The sequence below is a fragment of the Tenrec ecaudatus genome, chromosome 10 (assembly GCF_050624435.1).
Source record: "Tenrec ecaudatus isolate mTenEca1 chromosome 10, mTenEca1.hap1, whole genome shotgun sequence".
Lineage (NCBI taxonomy): Eukaryota > Metazoa > Chordata > Mammalia > Afrosoricida > Tenrecidae > Tenrec > Tenrec ecaudatus.
The window spans coordinates 141,317,285-141,339,695 of NC_134539.1; the positions used below are offsets into that span (position 1 = coordinate 141,317,285).

The 22,411-nt window shown below is 47.8% G+C and overlaps 1 protein-coding gene across 1 annotated transcript in view; it reads left to right on the plus strand.

The window, feature by feature from the left end:
* ITGB3 (integrin subunit beta 3) overlaps positions 1-22,411 on the plus strand; it is a 60,591-nt gene that overhangs the window by 31,438 nt on the left and 6,742 nt on the right. Inside the window, exons 3-12 of the mRNA XM_075562024.1 lie at positions 851-1,046; positions 1,875-2,127; positions 3,740-3,902; positions 4,496-4,657; positions 7,140-7,235; positions 7,476-7,565; positions 8,237-8,371; positions 10,421-10,850; positions 18,389-18,611; positions 19,510-19,610. Coding sequence (XP_075418139.1) covers positions 851-1,046; positions 1,875-2,127; positions 3,740-3,902; positions 4,496-4,657; positions 7,140-7,235; positions 7,476-7,565; positions 8,237-8,371; positions 10,421-10,850; positions 18,389-18,611; positions 19,510-19,610 — 1,849 coding nt within the window. The remainder of the gene's footprint in view (positions 1-850; positions 1,047-1,874; positions 2,128-3,739; positions 3,903-4,495; positions 4,658-7,139; positions 7,236-7,475; positions 7,566-8,236; positions 8,372-10,420; positions 10,851-18,388; positions 18,612-19,509; positions 19,611-22,411) is intronic.

The following is a 22,411-nucleotide window of genomic DNA, read 5'->3' on the forward strand; positions in this document are numbered from 1 at the left end:
GAATGTTGTGTGTTCTGTCGGTGCTGTGCTGCACCCTGGCTGGCTCATTCTTTCCTTGTGACCCTTCTGTGAGGGAATTTCCAATTGTCTACTGATGAGCTTTGGGTCTCCATTCCAACCCCATTATTTACATTAATATATTTCTTTGTTTTGGGTCTTCTGTTGTCTGATCCCTGATCCCATCGATATTTCATGATCACACAGGCTGGTGTGAATCTTCCATGTGGGCTTTGTTACCTCCCTGCTAGATGCCTGTTTGTTTAACTTCAAGCCTTTAAGATCCCAGATACTTTATCTTTTAATAGCCGGGCACCACCAGCTTTCTTCACCATTTAGCTTGGTGAAGTATTTAGTATTGCTTATGCACCCATTTTGACTTCAGCGATTATGATGGCTTGCATTTTAGCTGAAAAAAATTAATCATAGTTATTAATTTTAAGTGCTACTGTTCATTAATACTAAAGGGGTGGAGCTTTCCATTAGTAGAACATTTTACAGTTTAAAAAGTGCTTTAGCCCAGCGGCATCTTACTCCTGTTAGAAAGTACCATAAAGAGACAGAAAACACTATGTCATCTCGCCTCATTACAAGTGAGGAAACTGAGGCTCAAAGGGCTCTGACCTTTTGAGTAAGGACCCGGTCGATCCTCGTGACCAGTCTCTGAATAGGCACTCATTCAGCTTTTCTGAGTTCTCATTTCCCCTCTTCTAGCCAATGGGTCTAGGTCTTATCCTGGGAAGTTCATAGGAGTTCACTTAGCTAGGGTTGGGTAAACAATAAGACATTAGGGAGTGGTCCAGGGTCACAGAGCTCTGACCAGAGGGTTTCTCCTTGGGCTCCCATCTTACAGGCCCTGCCTGTGGGTACACCTCGTTGCAACTTGAAGGACAACCTGCTGCAGGACAACTGTGCCCGGGATTATATCGAGTTCCCGATCAGTGAGGCCGTGATACTGGAAGCTAGACCTCTCAGTGAAACAGGCTCCGGAGACAGTTCACAGGTTACTCAAGTCAGTCCCCAGAGGATTGCACTACGGCTCCGACCAGGTATGGACGGGGTTCTTCTCGAGGGGAGACACTGTGCAGGTCGGCACAGGGCACTAAGATGGGAACAGGAAGTTGTCTTAGGGACGCAGCTCAGAAAGGAGATGGGGTGGGGCAGAGCAGCCTGGGAGGAAGGGGATGTGAGAATGGGAGAAAATAGAAGGTTTGGAGACTTGAAGTCTGATCTGAGTTTGAATCTTGACTTCATATATAAACTATTTGACCTTGGGCAAGGGAAGTTTGCTCCTTTTTTGGCCCCAGTGCCTGTTTTTACCTACCTTATAGCTTGTGTTGAGATTCAAATTAGATATGGAATGAAAATACAATTTGTCAGCCCCAGTTCCCTGTGAGATTGAGGCAGAAAAAAAGAGGCTTTGCAGATGAAGGCAGAATTAGGGTAAGAGAGAGGCTTTTTAAAGCACTGATTTGGACTTTCCCATTAAATCAAGAATGTAAAAGTGTACTTACTACGTGCGAGGCATATGTTAGGTGCATTGGTCTCAGAGAACGGGGGACCCAGTTCTTGTCTTTTACAGAATATGAAGTGTAGTAACTGCCGATAACTCTGATTCAGGACGGGAGTCCCTTGGGTCCCCACAGTTTAGACAGATGGAGATTTAGAGGGGATGGAACATTTTAGAATGAAAAAGAAGAGGGTAGGGAGAGATCAGGAGACCAGAAAAGGAGTAGAACTTGCAAGGGGAGAGCAGAGGGAATCCCAGGACTTCCAAATCTGCTGTGATCAAGTGGTTACTTCACTCCAACTGTGTCCAAATCCACTTATGAAGTCTTGGAGAAGAGGAGAAAAACTAACATCTTACTGTTTTCCAGATGACTCGAAGAATTTCTCCATCCAAGTGAGGCAGGTGGAGGATTACCCTGTGGACATCTACTACTTGATGGACCTCTCCTACTCTATGAAAGATGATCTATCAAGCATCCAGAGCCTGGGTACTAAGCTGGCCTCCCAGATGCGCAAGCTCACCAGTAACCTTCGTATTGGTTTCGGAGCCTTTGTGGACAAGCCTGTGTCACCGTACATGTACATCTCTCCACCAGAGGCCCTGAAAAACCCTTGCTATGAGTAAGTCTCTACAGAAGTCAGGGTAGTAGCCCTCTACGTTGTTCCAGGAAGGACCAAGTCCTACGTCTTATTTCTAGTTCTTAGGTAGCTTTTTTTTGCTACCCCAGGCCAAATCATAACATCCTTTTATTTTGACCTAGTCAAAATAAGGGGCCTAGTCGGTTCATCTAGTGCTTTGTGTCAGTAGAGTACAAGGTTGCTTGGAGACTTGGAAAGAAAAATTTGTTGGTCATAAATAGGCAAGAAAGAATTCAAGAGAAATAAGGTAAGAAGTCCAGATATATTTATAGATAAGTAAACAGAGGGATGACAATATCAAAAGGATTAATCCCATTGATGTCATCGCTGCTCTTCTCATCATCAAAGGAATGAGTCCTCCAGGGTGAAAATCCAAGAGATTAGGTCCTAGAGCAGGCGTCCTTGCAAACTACGGCGTGGGCCACATGCGGCCCTCTGAGGACATTTATCAGGCCTGCTGGGTGTTTTTTTACTTCAAAATAAGATATATGCAGTGTGCATAGGAATTTGTTCATAGTTTTTTTTTTAACTATAGTCCGGTCCTCCAACGGGTTTGAGGGACAGTGAACTGGCCCCCTATTTAAAAAGTTTGAGGACCCCTGTCCTAGAGGCATATATAAAAGAATACAAACAACACTGAGCCCTTGGCCAGTCTCTAAATGGATAGATTGTGCTTCTGTTGATCCTTTGACTTAGAACTGAATGACTTCTTTATGTAGCTGGTGGAGACAGCATAAATGTATGGCTTGTCATTATTTTAAATGATGCTTATTGAGCATGAATTTACTCTTTAGTTTTCAACGTTAGGTGCTGTGGCTTTTAACCTATTTTTGGGGGGCGGTTATAAGGTTGTTAGATATTAGTATTCAATGGAACTATTAAGCTGGAGCCCCTTTTGATATGGTTTAGCAATTGATGTATGGTCCAAGAACATTAAGGTATTAATGAACTTTTGCTGGACTGTTACATTAGTGTGGTTTTGGGGAAGTGTTACGTCTAACCTCAGAACAGCAGCAATGGAGCTATCTTTATATGCATGCAGAAACCCTTCTCTGCACAACAGGCTAAGCACTGAGCCACCAGCCACAAGGTCAGAGGTTACAACTGTTCTCTGTTCGCACAGTTACAGTCTCGGAAACCCACAGGGGCAGTTCTACTCTGTCCTATTGGGTCACTAAGAGTCACAATCAACTCGATGGCTGTGAGTTGTTTTCTTTTTAAAGATGCATAACTCTTTCAAGCCTCCGAAGAATTCTTACAAAGATATGTGCTATTATTGACCCCTTTTTTCAAAGGTTAGGCTTTCAACGGGAGCTTGCCTAAATTCCCGTGACTAATAAATGGTGGGACCGAGGTTTATACTGAAGGAAGCTGTTTCCACAGCCCACCTCTGTATCCCCAGGGTAGTTGGCGGCGAGGCTGATGTGCCTCAGGTAATTTGAAGTTTGGAGTCTACACTGACTGGAGTCTCTCTCCCTCCATGTAGACTAGCCTGGGCAGACCATATTCACGCACTCCCTTTCCTTCACGTTCTTATTCCACCTTCCAGCTCTCCTTTCAGAGTGTGCTTAAATGTGCTCTCTTTCCTCCCCAGGATAAAGGCCACCTGCTTGCCCATGTTTGGCTACAAACATGTGTTGACACTCACTGACGAGGTGACACGATTTAATGAGGAGGTGAAGAAGCAGAATGTGTCACGTAACCGAGATGCTCCAGAAGGTGGCTTTGATGCTATCATGCAAGCTACAGTCTGTGATGTGAGTGTGGAGGCCTCGGTGCTCCAGGCGTAGGTAGCCAACACGGGGAAGACAGTGGCTCAACACTGGGCCTTTCTGGGGCGAAGTTGGAGGTAGGAATGCCTCAGAGGCGTGGGCTGAGATGAGCAATCGTTCCTTCTGTTTGGAAACACCCTCTGCCCGAGCTGATGTTCCTTCACCCTCAGTGGCTCAAGATGTTTTCTGGGGAGAGCCTTTCCCCACCCCTTAAAAATGTATTTCAAAGTCAAAACTGGGTTAACTTAGCCTAAGCAAAGTAGGCAGGTGTTGAGATGGGATTTCTTTGAGCACAGTCAACATTTGTGAGTGTAGGTGGGTAATTTGTCTGTCACAGGAAGAATTATATATGGAACTGACAAGGATATTACTGAACTTTGAACTAATAGCTATGAGACTGTTTCCCCTAAAATAATAGAAGCATCCAAGTTGAAAGGTACCAGTACAAGGACTAGAATGGAAGTCCTTCTCCAAGAAGACTCCCAGCCCTGCAGGGAGGAAGGGCTTGAGCCTTTGGTTTCCATCCGTGATCTGGCTAAAGTTGCTTTGTCTCCTTTGACTTTTTTTTAAAACAACAGGAAAAAATTGGCTGGAGAAATGATGCATCTCACTTGCTGGTGTTTACCACTGATGCCAAGACTCACATAGCACTGGATGGAAGGCTGGCAGGAATTGTTCAGCCCAATGATGGGCAGTGCCATATTGGCCGTGACAACCACTACTCTACCTCCACTACCATGGTGAGATATCTGGCAGCATCTATGGTCCCTGTCCTCCATGGCCTCCTCTAGCCAGTGACTTTGTATGATACGAAAACAGAAGCGTTTCCTCTGGGCAGGGTTCCGAATTTGTTTCAACTTTCCCTCCTCAGCGGAACACCGTGATCCAGGGTCTAGTCTGGGCAGTCCTCAGCATTAGTGGTCTAGATGGTAGTCAGCGGTATCACCACCTTTACTTCCACCCACACCAGTCACAGCATCATGGCATCCAGCATGAACCCAAAAGACATTCACAGGCTTAGCTGGGAAGTGGCCGTCTTCTCTACTCTGTCCCTGGTTATCTCCTTTTGAAATATCGGGCTCATTTGTGGCTTTGGAAGAAGATAGGAAAAGGGACAGATCATCAAAAGCATGGACAGGTCTTACAAGGAAAAGTTAAAGGGGTCAGAGTCATTTCACTCAATGGAAAGAAGGCTAAAGAATGCTTCGATGCATAAGATGACTTCTTGTAAGCTGTTTTCCATGGCCATAACATGTTCAGTAAGCGGAAAGGCACTTAAATTGAAACAGGAGAAATTTCTGTAAGGCATCAAAAATATGCACCGACTCTCAGAGTACTGATATTCTGAGCGTGTCAGGACACTAGAGGAGCCACCTTACCTAGGCGGTATAGAATGTATACCTGTGTCAGGGCAGGAAACTGAGTTGGGTGAGCTCCTGAGCTTATTTCTATGTCCAGAACGCCATGGGCACGTTCAGAATTCACAGTCACCCCTTTTTTGCTCAAGTTTCTTGGCGTTAGCCATTGTCCAGCTGAGGCGCACCAGGCAATAAGTGAGTCAGCAAACGGCCTGAGGGAGGCAAAGAGATTAAGAACTTTGGGTTTAGTTGACGAGATAGACCATATTCGTTTATTAGTGACCCAGGACTTATGATTAGTGTAAAATGGGTACCGCAGTCAAGGGTGGAGGAAAAACTCATTAGGAGCTGGGATGGTTAAGGGAAACTTCAGAAGGTGGGGGCTGAGTTGTATCCTAAGGTTACTCCAGAAGGGAGAACAGAAACCTTCTAAATTAGCGATGAGTAAAGAGGGAGAGAAAGGAGTGGATGATTAGAAAGGGGAGTTGAGGCCACTTGGTAAGGCATCATGAGCACCCAGGTCAAGGTATTTGTCAGGAGCCTGAAAACCACGAGACCTGACATAGTACCTGTCCCCTCGAATCTGCTCCGTAGTGTTTTGTTAATAGATCAGTTTTGGCAGCATCGGCCTGTAGCTCTTCATCTGTCCCCGAGGTTCACAGGTGGGTGTGCTTCCAAATGAACTGAAACTGTTCTAACCATTCACTTTCCCTCTTTCACTCATCACTGACTTAGCAGGTTTCTGTTCTCGCATCTGGAGTAAACTCCTACCCTAGGACTCGACTCAACTCCCACCTTCTGAAGTTTTCCTTGACCACCCCTGCTCAGAATGAGTTTATTTTATTTTTATTTTAATAAACCACTTTATTGAGGGCTCTTAGAGCTCTTATAACAATCCATACCTTAATTGTATCAAGCACATTTGTACTTGCCATCATCATTTCCAAAACATTTTCTTTCTACTTGAGCCCTTGGTATCAGCTCCTCTTTTGTCCTTCCCTCCCCCACTCTCAAGAACCCTTGCTAATTTATAAATTATTTTTATTTTCATATTTTACACCATCCGCCATCTTCCTTCACCCATGTTTCTGTTGTTTGTCCCCCCTGGGGTGGGTGTTGTACGTCAATCATTGTAATTGATTCCCCTTTTCACCCCCTCTGTCCCCCATCTTCCCTCTACCCTCAGGGTATCGCCACTCTCATTATTTTCCTGAGGGATTTATCTGTCCTGGATTCTGGATGTCAAGAGCTCTTATCTGTACCCAGTGTGCATTCTCTGGTCTAGCCAGATTTGTAAGATAGAACTGGGGTCATGATAATGGTGGGGGGCGGGGAGCACTTAAGAACCAGAGGGATGTTGTATGTTTCTTTGGTGCTATGCTGCACCCTGGCTGGCTCGTCCCTTCCTGCGACCCTTCTGTGAGGGGATGTCCAATTGTCTACAGGTGGACTTTGCGTCTCCATCCTGATCTCCCTCATTCGCAGAAAAATGTTTGTTTGCTTTGGATCTTCTGGAAACATATTTTTTTTAGCTCACTTTGATCATGAGGTGAAAGGTTGAAGTACACCTACTGTCTAGGCTACCACCTCAATCAGTTAGATTCTGAAGACTTGGAATCCAGGACTGCCTTGCGTGTTTCTCTTTTGTTGGTAGGTACCACAGAGTTGATCTTATGCGACAAAGTGGGACTACCCCACAGGGGTTTCTAGGCTGTAATCCGCATGGGAACAGGTCACCGGGGTCTTTCCCCCATGGAGCTGCTGGATGAGTTTGAACCGCCAGCCTTTCGGTTATTGGCCAACCAAGACCAGATTTTTCTACTAATCCAAATTCTTCTTTCTCTTCTCTCTCTCTCTTTTTAAGGATTATCCCTCTCTGGGACTGATGACAGAGAAGTTGTCTCAAAAAAATATCAATTTGATCTTTGCAGTGACTGAAAATGTAGTCAAGCTCTACCAGGTGACTATACCTTTGGGTCTTCTTGGACTGGGTCCTGGGATATATGGGTCTGAACCAGGGGATCAGCCTGGGAGACCCTGCACATGGACGAATGGGTGGCACAGTGGTTGAAAAACTACCGATAGTAATACGTAAAATGGCCAATGTCTTCTCCTAATCTTCATTTCTTATTTGGAGAGGGCCCGTGGAGGCCACCACTTTCCTCTGATAAATGGGGGGCATCTTTATTTTCCTTTTTAGAATTACAGTGAGCTCATCCCAGGGACCACAGTGGGGATTCTGTCTACAGATTCTAGCAATGTCCTCCAGCTCATCGTTGACGCCTATGGGGTAAGCATCCTGGCTAGGGAATGGGCCTGCCGAGAGTTCACCTCACGTGGTTTTGCACAGTGGGCTCAGATTGGGAGATACTGGCTTCTAGTCTACTGCATTGCCTACTGCCTTTCTCTTACGCACCCAGGGGCCAGGTGGTGGTCAGTATCGAAGAAATAGAGCCTTCTAAAAAAGAAAGATCTCAGAGAGGAGTGCCAGGGAATAACAGGGAATCTCGGAGTGGAGTGTGTAGAGGAGGTTGAGGGGAGAGTGAGGATGTAGATGTGGATTGGGGTCAGATGAGGGAGCAGGGTCCAGAGATTGAGGGGTTTGGATTAAGGGAGCCCTAGGCTCCAACAGTGGGAAAAGAGGGGGCTGATTCATGGGGGAAGGCAAGGCTAATTAAAAATTGGAGTGTTGCTACTCAGAGTGACTAGTAACAGCACGCCCCTGAGGTCTGCAGGATGAGGTTGGTTGAGATTTCACCCACACTCACCTAAATAGAAATGTGGACAGGGCGGGGGAGACGTTTCATGGGCAGGAAATAGAGGCTACTGAGCTGCTCTGCAAGCTTCCAGGCAAACCTCAGCATCCGACATAGCTAGGGTGAGTCCAGACCTGGGATAGAACCGGCTTCTGTCCATTTCTAAGTAGTCCAAACCTCGCCTTCTTTTGCCATTTCTGCTTAGAAAATCCGCTCGAAGGTAGAGCTGGAAGTGCGTGACCTTCCGGAGGAGCTGTCTCTGTCCTTCAATGCCACCTGCCTCAACAGCGAGGTCATCCCAGGCCTCAAGTCCTGTGTTGGACTCAAGATTGGAGACACGGTAAGATGGGCCGGGCCGGGCTGAAGCTGCAGCTCTGACCCACCTCCACTCTGGGCATGTGCGGGCACCCCTTATGCCAGTGGTTCTCAAACTTCCTCATGCCGCCACCCTTTCAGACAGTTCCTCATGTGGTGGTGACCCCCCAACCAGAAAATTTTTTTTCGTAGCTACTTCATTACTGTCATTTTGCTACTGTGATGAATTGCGTGACCCCTGTGAAAGGGTTGTTCGACCCCCAAAGGGGTCTGGACCCACAGGTTGAGAACCGCTGCCTTATGCCATTCCTTCCCTGTGCCTGCTTCCTGAAGGTCATCACAACTTAGATGGAGTGGCGCTGCCAGCCTTTTCCTCTGAGGCTGTTTGCCAAAACCCTGTCCTGTCTCTCTGTCAAGTGAACTTTACCCTCAGGATGTTTTCCTATTTTTAAATTTATTTACACGTAGGGTCCCTAGGTTTATGCTGAGTTGATTGCAAATGAAAATATTTCTAACCTTCAGCCACTTACCACCTCCCAACCCTCCCCTGAGATAACGCACATTTTCCCCTCCCATGACTTGGGTAAAATGACAATGTCATTATTCCATAAATATTTATTGAGACTCTGTGCCGGTGGGTGGCACAAGGGTTAAGTGCTTGGCTGCCAACCATAAGGTGGGTGACTCAAACCCACCAAGTAGCTCTGCAGGATAAAGACCGCACACTCAGCTTCTCTGTGGGTCCAGTAAGAAGAGCAGAGGTCTCTTAGAGAGACAGGGAATGGAAAAATGTTTAGAACAGGTGAATCTAAGTCAAGGGCATAGATTTATTATTGCTATTCATTTCTCGGTCATTTGGACATTTCAAATTTGAGCTGCATATAAAGCATGTTTTTTCCCAAAACAAAGCACAAAGAACTTTGGGGAGCAGTTGTGTCTGTCACAGGGTGTTGCTAGGACTTGAAATGGACTAGATGGTACCTAACACACACACACACACACACACACACACACACACACACACACACACACACATACGGCATTCTTCTAGCACTGAAGGTCTACTAGCAAACTGAATCGACAGAGATGCTTGCCCCCAAGGAATGGAAGGGTACCAAGGAGTAGTGGTTATGGGTCGGGCTGCTAGGTTTGAAACAACCAGCTGCTCACTGTGAGAAAGATGGGCTTTCTTCTCCTGTAAAACTTTCTACTCCTGTAGAGCGTTCCAGACTTGGAGAGACGTAGGGCCAGTTCTACCCTGTCCTGTAGGTTTGTACTGGTTCCATGGCTGTTTGTTTGTTTTTGGAGTGTTCATGTTGACCCTTCTCAACCCCTCTAGGACTTTCTTTTTTGTTTCACTCTCTGCTTCTGTCTCAGGGAGAAGGGGCAGGTGGGGATGGAGGTCAAGGGGAGCACTGGGTCACCTACATGCACTGCATGTAAGAGACATTGGCCTGCTGTGCACTTGCTTGCGCGGGTGGTGCCATATGGTTGGGAATGGAACAGTCGAGCCGAGCCTGGGGCTGGCCACTGAGTGGTGCTTTGCGGGCTTTGCTGATGGTGTGTGCATATTCAATGCAGTTGGCCAGAGTCCAGTGTTCACAAGATTCCGGGCTCTGTTTGCCTTGTGCTGGTTTATTTCACACGTGGATTACAAAAAACAAACAGTTAAAACATGTTTTTGAGTGTGACTATAAGGTCCGTCTCTGAACCCAGTCTGCTATGTCACAACTGTACAGTTGTCCCATTGCGATTGTATTTGCTTTGCTGCCTTTGGTAATGGGAAGGCTGAAGAGCCTCAGATCCCAGCAGGTTGAGCCTGGATATTCCCAGAGGCAGATTCCCTAATAAGCAAGGTAAGCACAAGCTTACTTGTGCTTCCTTACTAAGTTGCAGTGAACTTGGTCATATGGGATATGGCCCAAACCAGGTGAAACTGTTCACTGCAGTTTAGTAAATTGGCACAAGGAAGCCTATGCTTACTTTGCTTACGGGGTACTCCCGCGCAGGGCAGCGGCAGCTCCTGCTCTGCAGCGCCCCTCAGTGTCTAAAGGAGATCTTGCTGTACCACCAGGTGAGCTTCAGCATCGAGGCCAAGGTGCGTGGCTGTCCCCAGGAGAAGGAGAAGTCCTTCACCATCAAGCCCGTCGGCTTCAAAGATAGCCTCACCGTCCAGGTCACCTTTGACTGCGACTGTGCCTGCCAGGCCCAGGCCCAGCCTCACAGCTCCCGCTGCAACAACGGCAACGGAACCTTTGAGTGTGGGGTGTGCCGCTGTGGGCCAGGCTGGCTGGGGCCCCAGTGCGAGTGCTCCGAGGAGGACTACCGCCCCTCCCAGCAGGACGAGTGCAGCCCCCGGGAGGGCCAGCCCATCTGCAGCCAGCGGGGCGAGTGCCTGTGCGGCCAGTGTGTCTGTCACAGCAGCGACTTTGGCCAAATCACCGGCAAGTACTGCGAGTGTGACGACTTCTCCTGCGTGCGCCACAAGGGGGAGCTGTGCTCCGGTGAGTAGAGGCCCACGCCCACCCTACCTGTCCGGGACCCTCTGGAAGCCTAGGCCCAGGGCTGGAGGTGGGCCCGCAGGAACACCTTAGCGGAGGGGAGGCGGTGCAGCTGCTCTGTGAGGTTCACTTCCAGTGGCAGAAGAAAATAAAGGAATCTCTATGGGGGCAAGGCTTCACTCCCCAACCGCAGGGGACAGGGGGGGAAACTTCCAGGAGGATGTGGTGTTTCCTCTTTCCTTTTATCTGCTACCTTTACTAATTCTTTAGAGTCTGTGCTTCTTAAACTGTTGAACATAAAGTGGACCCCCCTGTTAGACTTTTAAAAAAATCACTGACTTATGGTAATTACATTTTTAGTACTTCCAGATGTAAATAATGCACAGTATCAGAAAGTCTAGCAAAGTTAGTAAAAAAAATGTCAGTTTTTCTGTCACAAGAGACTCGGATGGCAACAAATGTACAAATGTGCTTGGCACAATGGATGGATGTATGGATTGTGATAAGAGTTGTACGATCCCCCAGTAAAATGATTTTAAAAACCCTCCTATCACATATGAAGTAATAGTAAGTCTCAGAAAAAGGAGTTTTGCCAACTTGGAATTTGATCTATTGCAGAATTTGCCCTACAGCCTAACCAGATGCCTTAATCCACATAGGTGCCTAAAGTTTGGAATATCTTCTTTCAGTATCCAATGTTCTCTTTCTACTCGTAGAGTTTCATTCCATTTATCAGAGTTAATGACTAAAAACTTTCATGCCCATGTAAAATCAATACAAGTCAATCTCTCCTATTGTATAAACATATACTTCCAAAATATAAATTTTGTTCATATGCAGTTTGTGAAGAGAGAGAGAGAGAGAGAGAGAGAGAGAGAGAGAGAGACTCAGACATAGTAGTCTATATGGATATTAAGAACCTCTCAAGCTCACTGCCATTGAGTCAATTTAGACTATTAGGGACCTTATAGGACAGGGTAGAACTGCTCCTGTGGGTTTCCGGGACTGTAACTCTACGTGACCAGAAAACCCCATCTTTCTCCCGAAGAGTGGCTGGTGTTTTTGAACTGCTGACCTTGAAGTTAGCAGCCTAATGCATAACTATGCCACTGTCGCCTCCGCTGCTGCTGGGGATCCTATATGTATATAGTTAGCTATAACGACTTAGAACAATGCCTGGAGATTTGTGAGCTGCATAAGATGTTAGCATGATTTTATTATTACTCATACTACTATGAGGAGCCTTGGTGGTAGTGTGGGCTAGGCCCGGGGCTCTAACCACAGGTAGACATGTCTTCCTTGGTGGAAGGATGAGGCTGTCTCTTCCTGGAAAGATTTGGCATCTTGGGAACCTTATATAGGGTTGCTATAAGTAAGAATGGACTCAATGACAGTGGGTTTTTAATTTTATTTTACTAGTACTAGTGCTATTTTTTGGGGGGCTGGGGATTCTAGGTCTGTGCTGTCCAATATGGTAGCCACAGGTGACCATGACATTTAAATTTTTCCAAATAAAATACAATAAAAAATCCAGTTCCTCTGTTATGCCACAGTCACATGTGGCTAGTTGCGGCCATATTGGACAGTGCAAACAGGACATTTCAAGGTCGCAGGGCACTTTATAGTATAGTGTGGCCACAGAGATTCCCAGCCATCACACAAACAGTTGCCACGTCGAGTCCCTCAACCTCCTGAGTGCTCAGTTGCCCTCTTCATAAGATTCAGTAAAGTCCCGAGGCCCACTGAGGAGCCCAGGCTGGTTGCTTATTGCCCAAGGGACATTCCTGGAGTACTTTTCCCACTAGAAGAAGTTGAACTAATTCTAGCACAGTCTTGCTATGCACAGAAATGAGGCAACACTGCCAGAGGGCATATAGGCACATAGAGTTGTTTTGGGGGTACTGGAGATAGGTTTTTGCAGCGCTATACCACTGTGGCCTGATCTCTCTTATGACAGATTGAGAATGGACATTTACGTGCCAGTTGGATTGAGTTATGAGTATATTCAATGGCCAATGGAACTGAGAGATGGCTTCTATGGGGACAAAATCCCTGACCCAAATGACTTCATTAGCATTGGGTTCTGACTGTTGAGCTCATCCGTGCAGATGTTTACTTTAATGTCAACATCAACTTTAATTAGAAAGGCAATTCTGTGGCATTCGAAAGCATGGCCAAAGTAATATAAAACATCTTCTTGCTATGATTTACACATTGTTTCCTTTATTCATGCCAACAAATTTGAGAGAAGGGAGATCAGAGAGCGTAGGGAAGAGAGAGGCCAGTTACACACGGGCATCTACATACAAACAATAGCAGTACATGTTCCTATTTAATAATATTTATGCCATATTCTAGGAGCCCTTGTGGTTTGGGCTGCTAACCCCAAGGTCAGCAGTTTGAAACCATCCAGCCACTCCTTGGGAGAAAGACGAGACTATCTACTCCCGCCAAGAGTTAGTCTTGGAAATCTGTTCTGTCCTATAGTGTTGCTATGAGTCAGAATGAACTCGTTGGTGGTGAGTTTGGCGGGGTGGGTTGGATGTCATATTCAAAGTACCAAAGGAAATGGTAAGTTTGTGGAAGGAGACCCACAGGGAGAAGGTTGGAACTAAGAAGGAGAGAGTGGGGAGGTCTAAAGATAGCCGACTGGAGACCAAGGGAAGAGAGGAGGCAGCATGGGAGGGATCCCAGCCAAAGTGTGTTTCCCTTGGCTGCCAGCCCTATTGAAGCCAAAAAACAAAGCTGCCCGGGTCAGCAACCCAGTTCCTGCCTCCCACCAGGGCGAGGACAGCGCGTCCACACAGCGCTCCCGTCTAAGCCAAGAGGGAGTCCCAGGCAGGCTCGGCAGCTCTTCTGCAACACCCCTCCCTGTCCCAGTTAATGGGTGCTGGTGCTGGCATCACATGCTCCAGTGACAGACCCTCCAGGGCACCCTTTCCTGGGCCCCTGCTCTACGCCAGGCACGAGTCATTGTCATGATTCTTCACATCAAAGAGCTTAAAGCACAGCTCTGCATTGTCCATGAGCACAGCTGCTGGTCTTGTGGTCTGCCCCGTGCCCCAAGCAGGGTCTCATGAAGTGGAATGCTGTAGATTTAGCCATTTCCGTAGCCCCCGAAGCTCTGCCTAGGGCAGCCAGTCTCCTGTGGTGCCTCCGCTCACAAGTCCCAACTAGACTCGGTCTTTGTGCTTGCCTGTTGTTAGCAGTCACGCCTCAGGCACCGGCCCTTGCTTTCAAGGGACTTTCCACTTGCCACGCCATCCTCGAGCAGAGATTGACCAGAGGCAAAAATTGGAATAGACTCAAAGGCAACTCACAAAAATAACGATCACCCTTTAATTTAGCTAAGGATGCATCAGAGGAGCAATGTGGATGTAGCTTCTGTCTTGAAAGGACAACCAGAATGTTCCTGAGAGTCAAAGATGGCGAGACTCAACTCAGTCTCACGTACTTTGGACATGTTGTCCGGGGAGACCAGTCCCTGGGGAAGGACATCATGCTTGGCAAAGTAGAGGGGCTGCAAAAGAGAGGAAGGCTCTCAGTGGGATGGATTGACACGTGGCTGCAACAATGGGCTGTGGGGACGGCCGGGCAGTGTTTCCTTCTCCTCTGCATAGGATTACTGCGGGTCACAACCCACTTGATAGCACCTGACAGCAACAGCAAGGACGATTCACAACACAAAGCAGAAGCTGCCAGTCCCGGCAGGGAGGTGTTCTCAGGGAGCCTTACCGGAGTGGAGAGGGAGGTCATTGTGAGAATGGGGGGACTGGGAGGCTTCATGGAGGAGGAGGAGGATTCTGATAAACCTCCAGGAAGACTTGGCTCATAGAGGAGAGGTGTGGAAGGGGGTACCTGCACAGGATGGGATGCCTTTTCCACTCTTCCTCTTTCCTCCCCTTTTACCTCTTTCTTCTGCTTGTTTCTTCATTTCTCACCCGCCTCTGACTTGTGCTGTCCCTGGTGCTAGCGGGAGGCTTCCCTTTTGCTGGAGGAGTGCCAATCCCGTGACATTACCACACTGTGACTTCCTTTCAGGCCTGCCCTTGCCAGGGCTTGGGGTCAGTCTGCTGGCTCGGGCCTGACTCTTTGACTCCTGACCTTACTCCTCAGCTGGCCTGGCAGACTTCTCCTCAAAGACCACATTGTTTAGCCTCACAAAGAAAATACTATGGGACATGGTTACTGAGGAGGCCGAGGCTGCTCAATGCTGCCAGGCCTCTGCGGTGTCGGCCTGTCCCTCCTCTGGGAGCCGTGGCCAAGGGCAGGGTGTCGTGGACCCTGTGGGGCCCAGTCTGCTGGCTGGCACACCCGCTCCCCAGCTGCTGTGAGGGTTGGCTGCTTCGAGCTCACTGCTGCCCTTTCTATGGAGAGTTACCTTCAGCCGACAAGAGGTGTCTTGCCCCCACATCTTGACCAGGGAGTGACGGGCTTTTGATCGTTGAGGCCAAGTGGATTCGGACACCCGGGGATCAACGGGTGAGAGTAGGACTGTGCCGTGGGAGTTTCAAGGCTGTGACCTTTCAGTAGCAGAGCTCCTTCCACGTGTCCTTCAAGGTCAAGGCGAGGCGCTCCATGTGAGTCGCACCTTCCACCTTTGGCTTAACCCTTTGTGCTCCCCAGGGACTTCTGGCTGATGGATAAAGGGCTACCAAAGGCTCAGGGTGGACTACCTCAGTGGCGTCACTCACCACACCATGAGATCTGGCTGAGACGGCCCGCCTGTTAGTGACTCCTGCCCTATCCTGGCTGGCTTTTCTCTCGGTCCCCCATCCTCAGTAAATCACTCGCATCAAGACTCCTCGCCTCAAACTGTCCTCCTGAGGAGCCTGACGTAGCCCTCCTTCTTTGCCCATCCCCAGCCAGCCCTGCCTCCCTGATTCTCCAGGCATCTCAGCAGTTGGCTGGGTTCCCAACAGTCCCCAGGAACCCACCTTTCTTTCCAAGGCAGGGAGATATGTCTGAGTTTTGAATGCCGTGGTGGCTACCGAAGGATGGAGCTGGAGTCTCTGCCAGAGGGACTCAGAGTGGCCAAGAGAGACTAGTTAGAGCCACTGGGGACACTAATTGGATCAGCTTACCGTGGCTGGCTAGTTGCTTTTGGTACCTAGCTCTGTTTCATTCTCTCCTGCACCTCCCCAGGGCCCTTCTGCTCCTGCAGTGCTGTGGTTTTCAGACCGGTTCCGCTGACTTCCTCCCATGACCCCTGCCTTTCCTCTGATTAACAATCAGATTTTTATTATTCACCCACTCCTTCCTGATTTCAGAGTGCTGGAGAATGAGTCACTTTTCTGCAGGGGTGGAGGAGACAATTTTTAAATCTTAAAAAAAAATCCCCAAACCTGCTGCTTTGGTTTATTAAAGGACTATTAGAGGCACTATGGTATTGTGAGTGAAGTCCTGCTGGCATACTGTGTTACATGTTGGGTTGCTAACTGCAAGGTTAGCAGTTCAAACCCACCAGCTGCTACGTGAGAGGAAGAAAAGGCTTTCTATCCCAATAAAGAGTTCCAGTCTCAGAAACCCACAGGGGCAGTTCTACTCTGTCCTATAGGACCTCTATGTGTTGGGAATCCACACGGTGGCAGTGAGATCATTTGTTTTCTGGTTTGGCATTGTGACTTCATCCTCGCATTTGAGCAATCTAAACCCCCAGCCCGAGTGTCCTTGAGAGGAGCAGACTTATTTTTTAAAAATTATTTTATTAGGGGCTCATGCAACTCTTATCACAATCCATACATACATCAATTGTGTAAAGCACATTTGTATATTCATTGCCCTCATCATTCTCAAGACATTTGCTCTCAACTTAAGCCCCTGGCACCAGTTCCTCATTTTCCCCCTCCTTCCCTGCTCCCGCCTCCCTCATGATCCCTTGATAATTTATAAATTATTATTTTGTCATATCTTGCACTGTCTGACGTCTCCCTTCACCCACTTTTCTGTTGTCCATCCCTCAGGGAGGAGGTTATATGTAGATCCTGGTAATCAGTTCCCCCTTTCCACCCCACCCTCCCAGTATCACCACTCTCACCACTGGTCCTGAAGGGATCATCCGCCCTGGATTCCCTGTGTTTCCAGTTCCTATCTGTACCAGTGTACATCCTCTGGTACAGCCAGATTTGTAAGGTAGAATTGGGATCATGATAGTAGAGGGGTTTGCAGGGGGAGGGAGGAAGCATTTAGGAACTAGATGAAAGTTGTATTTTTTATCATTGCTACATCACCCCCTGACTGGCTGGTCTCCTCCCTGATACCCTTCTGTAAGGGGATGTCCAGTGGCCTACAAATGGGCTTTGGGTCTCCACTCCACACTTCCCCCCTCATTCACTATGATAAGATTTTTTTTTGTTCTGATGATGCCCAATACCTGATCCCTTCGACACCTCGTAATCTCACAGGCTGGTGTGCTTCTTCCATGTGGGCTTTGTTCCTTCTGAGCTAGATGGCCGCTTGTTTACCTTCAAGCCTTTAAGACCCAGACGCTATATCTTTTCATATCCGGGCACCATCAGCTTTCTTTGCCACATTTGCTTATGCACCCGTTTGTCTTCAGCGATCGTATCAGAGAGGTGAGCACACAATGGTATGATTTTTTGTTCTTTGATGCCTGATAACTGATCCCTTCTTCACCTTGTGATCACACAGGGCTGGTGTGCTTCTTCCATGTGGGCTTTGTTGCTTCTGAGCTAGATGGCAGCTTGTTTACCTGTAAGCCTTTAAGAGCCCAGACACTGTATCTTTTGATAGCCGGGCACCATCAGCTTTCTTCACCACATTTGCTTATTCACCCGCTTTGTCTTCAGTGGTTGTGCCAGGAAGGTGAGCATCATAGAATGCCAATTTAATAGAAGAAAGTGTTCTTGCATTGAGGGAGTACTTGAGTGGATGCCCACTATCCTTCTGCCACTTTAATACTAAACCTATAAATATATGCACATAGATCTATTTCCCTATCCTCATATATAAATATATTTGCATATGTATATGCCTTTATCTAGACCTCTATAAATGCCCTGTGCCTCCCAGCTCTTTCCTCTATTTCCTTTGACTTTCCTCTTGTCCCACTATCATACTCAGTCCCCACCTGCGTTTCAGCAATTCCTCTTGGTTACATTACCCTTGATCATGCCCTTCCAGGCCTCCTACGAGAGGAGCAGACAGTTAAGATGCTTGGCTGCTGACCAAAAGCTTGACATTCAAATTTTCCCCGAGGCGCCTTGGAAGGAAACCTGGGTGACCTACATCTGAACAAGCAGCCATTGACAACGCTACGGGGCACAGTTCTAGCCTGATCTGCACGGAAGTTTAGCTTTTGAGCTTCTTTTGCTCCTGTGTGACTCAGGCCAAGACCTACCCCGCACGGGGCACCCAGAAAACGGAGTTTGTTCTCATCAGGCGGGCGTGAGTCAGTTCTTGGCCAACCAGGAGAATCATCATTGGCTTGGTGGGAGCAAGGGCCAACTGGTTGCAGCCTGCTGCTGTGTGGGCATGGGGTCCTCACCAGCTGGCCCGCCCCTGGGGCTGTTCTCTTTCAGGTCATGGCCAGTGCAGCTGTGGAGACTGCCTCTGTGACTCCGACTGGACGGGCTTCTACTGCAACTGCACCACGCGCACCGACACCTGCATGTCCACCAACGGGCTGCTGTGCAGTGGCCGGGGCAAGTGCGAATGCGGCAGCTGCGTCTGCATCCAGCCGGGCTCCTACGGGGACACCTGTGAGAAGTGTCCCACCTGCCCTGATGCCTGCACCTTTAAGAAGTGAGTGGGCAGCTTGGAGGGTTGGGAGACAGGGTTCGTCCCCAACTCTCCAGATTTAATCTCTTACTCACCAACCCTGGAGGGAGAGAATCTGCCTTCCCCTTCACCTGGGGACCAGTTCTCTCCTCTTTCTACGGAAAACCTTGAGGACGCTGGGGGTGGAGCCGACCAGGGACTGGCCAGAGGGGTGCCAGCCTGACTCCAGTTGGAGAGACTCCTCTGCTAAGTGGCCTCGGGCCTCCTTCAAATGCCAACCTTTTGGTTAACAGCCGAGCACATTAGCTGTTAACACTACCCAGGAATTCCTGGAGGGACAAGGGTGAAGGCATCTCATTTTATGGGCCATTACAGTGCTGACCGCGGGAGAGGTGTGTCTAGGTTGAGGTATATGAACGACACTGTGAGACAAGGACTTGCGCCGGTGCAGAACCATGGGACCTTAGAGGAAGCCCTGTCGGCACAAGTCGATGGCACTGGCATTGCTCTTGTCATTTTCAGAAGAGCATGGGGCTGGTGCGGTGATTGCCGGGGTCCTGTACTGGATTGAATGCCCTGCTATTGCTGTCTTGAAATTTTTAATAACTTTTTAATAACAATTTCATTTCATTTTCTTTTCTTTTGGGCCCCTCGGTGGTGTCACCAGTTCTGGTGTCCGGTTCCCCAAACTGGCATCGTGTTCCCCCTCTGTCAGGGCCCTGCCTGTGGGAAAGGAGGGCACGTCTCACTCCTGAATCCCAGAGTTGATTCTCAGGTCTTCAGAACCGGGTGGTCAGACAGACAGCTGTCTACATTGTCCTTTAATTTGTACTGAGGTGGAGCAGCTTGCCCGGTGACTGACGCCGCGGACTCCAATTTCCTCCTCTTCTGCCTTACCTACCCGCGTTTCTTTTCTCCCCAGAGAGTGTGTGGAGTGTCGGAAGTTTGAGCGGGGACTCCTGCATGATGAAAACACCTGCAGCCGCTACTGCCGGGATGAGATTGAGTCTGTGAAGGAGCTAAGTAAGTGGACCGCGACTGTGAGTCCCACTCCCTCAATTTCCAAGAGTTTTTGGATTCGATGGTAGAACGTCTCCAACGCTCAAGTATAATGGTATCACAATTCCTGCCTCCCAGGAATTTTGTGCAGGCCCGGGGCACCAAACGTAAAAACAAACTCACTGCGCCGACTCATAGTGACCCTGTAGGCCAAGGTTCTATACTCCTGTGAGTTTCTGAGACCGGTAACTGTTTACAGAACAGCTGGTGGTTTTGAACTTGGGACCTTTGGGATCACAGCTCAGCTCAGAACCACTACATCTCCAGGGCTTCTGGCCTGAGGCACAGCAGGCACTTAACAAAAGCGAATGTCCCTGGAAGTCCTCGTGCACCCCGACTAATGGTTCAGCACCCCTTACTCTTTTCCCTGCCGGAGTCCATAGATGCTACCAGACCTTGAAAATGACTTCTAAAGATGTATATCAGGCCCCCGAGTCCCACTTCCCCAAGGAAAGGCAGGTCAGATGAAGAGACTGAGGGGATAGCTGGGAAATGATGACTCATGACAGTCATCATTGGAACTTGCTAGGCTAATAGCATCTCATAAGCACCCGTTTGGGGTTAAGCAATGCTCAGGCACGTAGCTTTGCAGGTTTGGAAGGAAACCTTCACTCTTAGGGATTTGTCACCAAAATGTCTATCCTATCGCTTCTTGGTGTTTTGGTTAAGATGAAGTGCAAAATGTGTCTCCTAAATACCCTGTGGCTGTCTGGAGCCCCGTCTGGGACAAGGTAGAAATACAAATAATGGGGGGTGTAACTCTTGGTGGAATATTTTTTGGGGCTTTATTTTGACTTTAAAGGAAGTGGGTTCTGCTGCTGTCAGCACAGCTTGATGCCGTTACCTGGGTTCAGATGGCAATCTCTCCCAAGATAACAATCGCCCAAAAAGATAGAAAACACATTTTCAAAGAGAGGCACGGTAAGACATAACCAGTCAGCTCCTGTGCAGGAGTTTTATGGAAAAGTACCAGATCCCTGGATCCTTTGGATATATCACAAATGACCGTGGAGGGTGGCCATTTGAGCATGGAGTTTGAAGGGGCATTTTGTCTTCTGGCAAAGAGTAGGCTTGCTATGATTAGCTCCGAGGGGAGATGCTGCTGGGAGATGGATGGCATTTTATGATCTCGATCATATAGGTACTATAAGTGAGTTGGTCTCTAGACAGGTGGGATCCTTGAGACATTGGCGGGAGTCATCCTTTTGGCCTGGAACCGAATTCGCCCCTGTGGCTGGTTGACTACCGAACCATTTAAGATCCAAAGAGCAGTTTTATTCAAAGAGGGAGTTGAGAGGGTCAGGAAAGAAGGAGCTATGGAAATAAGAAATACAGAGAGAAAGCAGAATAAGTGCTGATACTTTGGGAGAATGAGATGAAACAAGATGTACCGGGATTGTTGAATATAAGACTGATGAGCTGTTTATGAACCTTCACCCAATTCCCCCAAAATTGTTTAGAAACCACACATAAATCCTTACTCTTTCCACTGTGCTAGAATACCATTGGGTTATTGAATATTGTAAGCAACTGGCCTTTTGAGTTCAGGCCTGTAGGATGCACTTCGAAATTCATATTTTAGCCCTGCTGCATCCCCTGTTTGCTGTGTGACCGTGGTACATCAGCTCAATCTCCTTGTATGTCAGTTTTATCCATACTGACTTATGAGTGCAGAGCATTATGCAGCTGGTGAAGGATAACCCACTCTTTCACCGGCAGAATAACAAGTTTTAGAGTTAATAACAAGTGTTTGAGAGGAAATAAAGCCCAGGAAATGTAATGGGAGCTGCAGGGAAGACAGTTCTGCAGGGGTACACTGGATCAGAAGCAGGAATGAGAGATCCAGGAGGGGACTTCAAAATATTCATGGATAATGTCACTAAACTCTAATGGAAAATTTCCAGGAACATTTTGAAGCCCCTTCTATACATCTGAGTATGGAAGCTATGAAGAATCTTTGAGCAAGATGAGAGAGATAAGATAGAGGAGGTATCTACTGTGTAAAAAAATGAAACCAAAAACAATTACTGCTGTGGAGTTGAATCTGACTCATAGTGATGCTATAGGACAGAGTCGAACTGTCCCTTTAAGTTTCAGAAACTGTCAAAGGCTTTATAGACCCAGAAGGTGCCAACGTTCTTCTTCAGTGACTGGTGGGTTTGAAATGCTGATGTTGTAGTTTGCAAATCAGTGTGTTACCCGGCTTGCTTACCCACTGTGTTCAAACCAAACCCACCGACACTGAGTCATTCTGAGTCATAGTGACCCTACAGGACAGGGTGGAACTGCCCTTGTGGGTTTCTGAGACTCTTTACAGGAGTAGAAAGCCTTGTCTTTCTCCTGTGGCACAACTGGTGGTTTCAAACTGTTGACCTTGCCCTTAGCAGCCCAATGCATAACCACTATGTCACCAGGACTCCTACCCACTGTGTTAGGTGCTGTTGAATTTATGTAATTTGATCCTCACTAACCCTGCAAAGTGAGGGTATTGTTTTCCTTTTATCAATGAAGAAAGACTCATTGAGGGTCAGGGAATTTACCCAAGATCACACATCTGGTAGATGGTAGAGCTAGGCTTTAAACCCATTTGAAAATATCATGTCATGTTCCTTCCAGACGAAGGAAGAAGAACCAAAATGGGTTTACAAAGGGGCAGATATTCATCAATGAGGGTCATCTGGAGGCAATTGTCAGGCACACAAGCCATCTGAAATAGAGGTTTCTTACCTAATGCATGGGATTCCCTGATATCTATCTATTTCTAT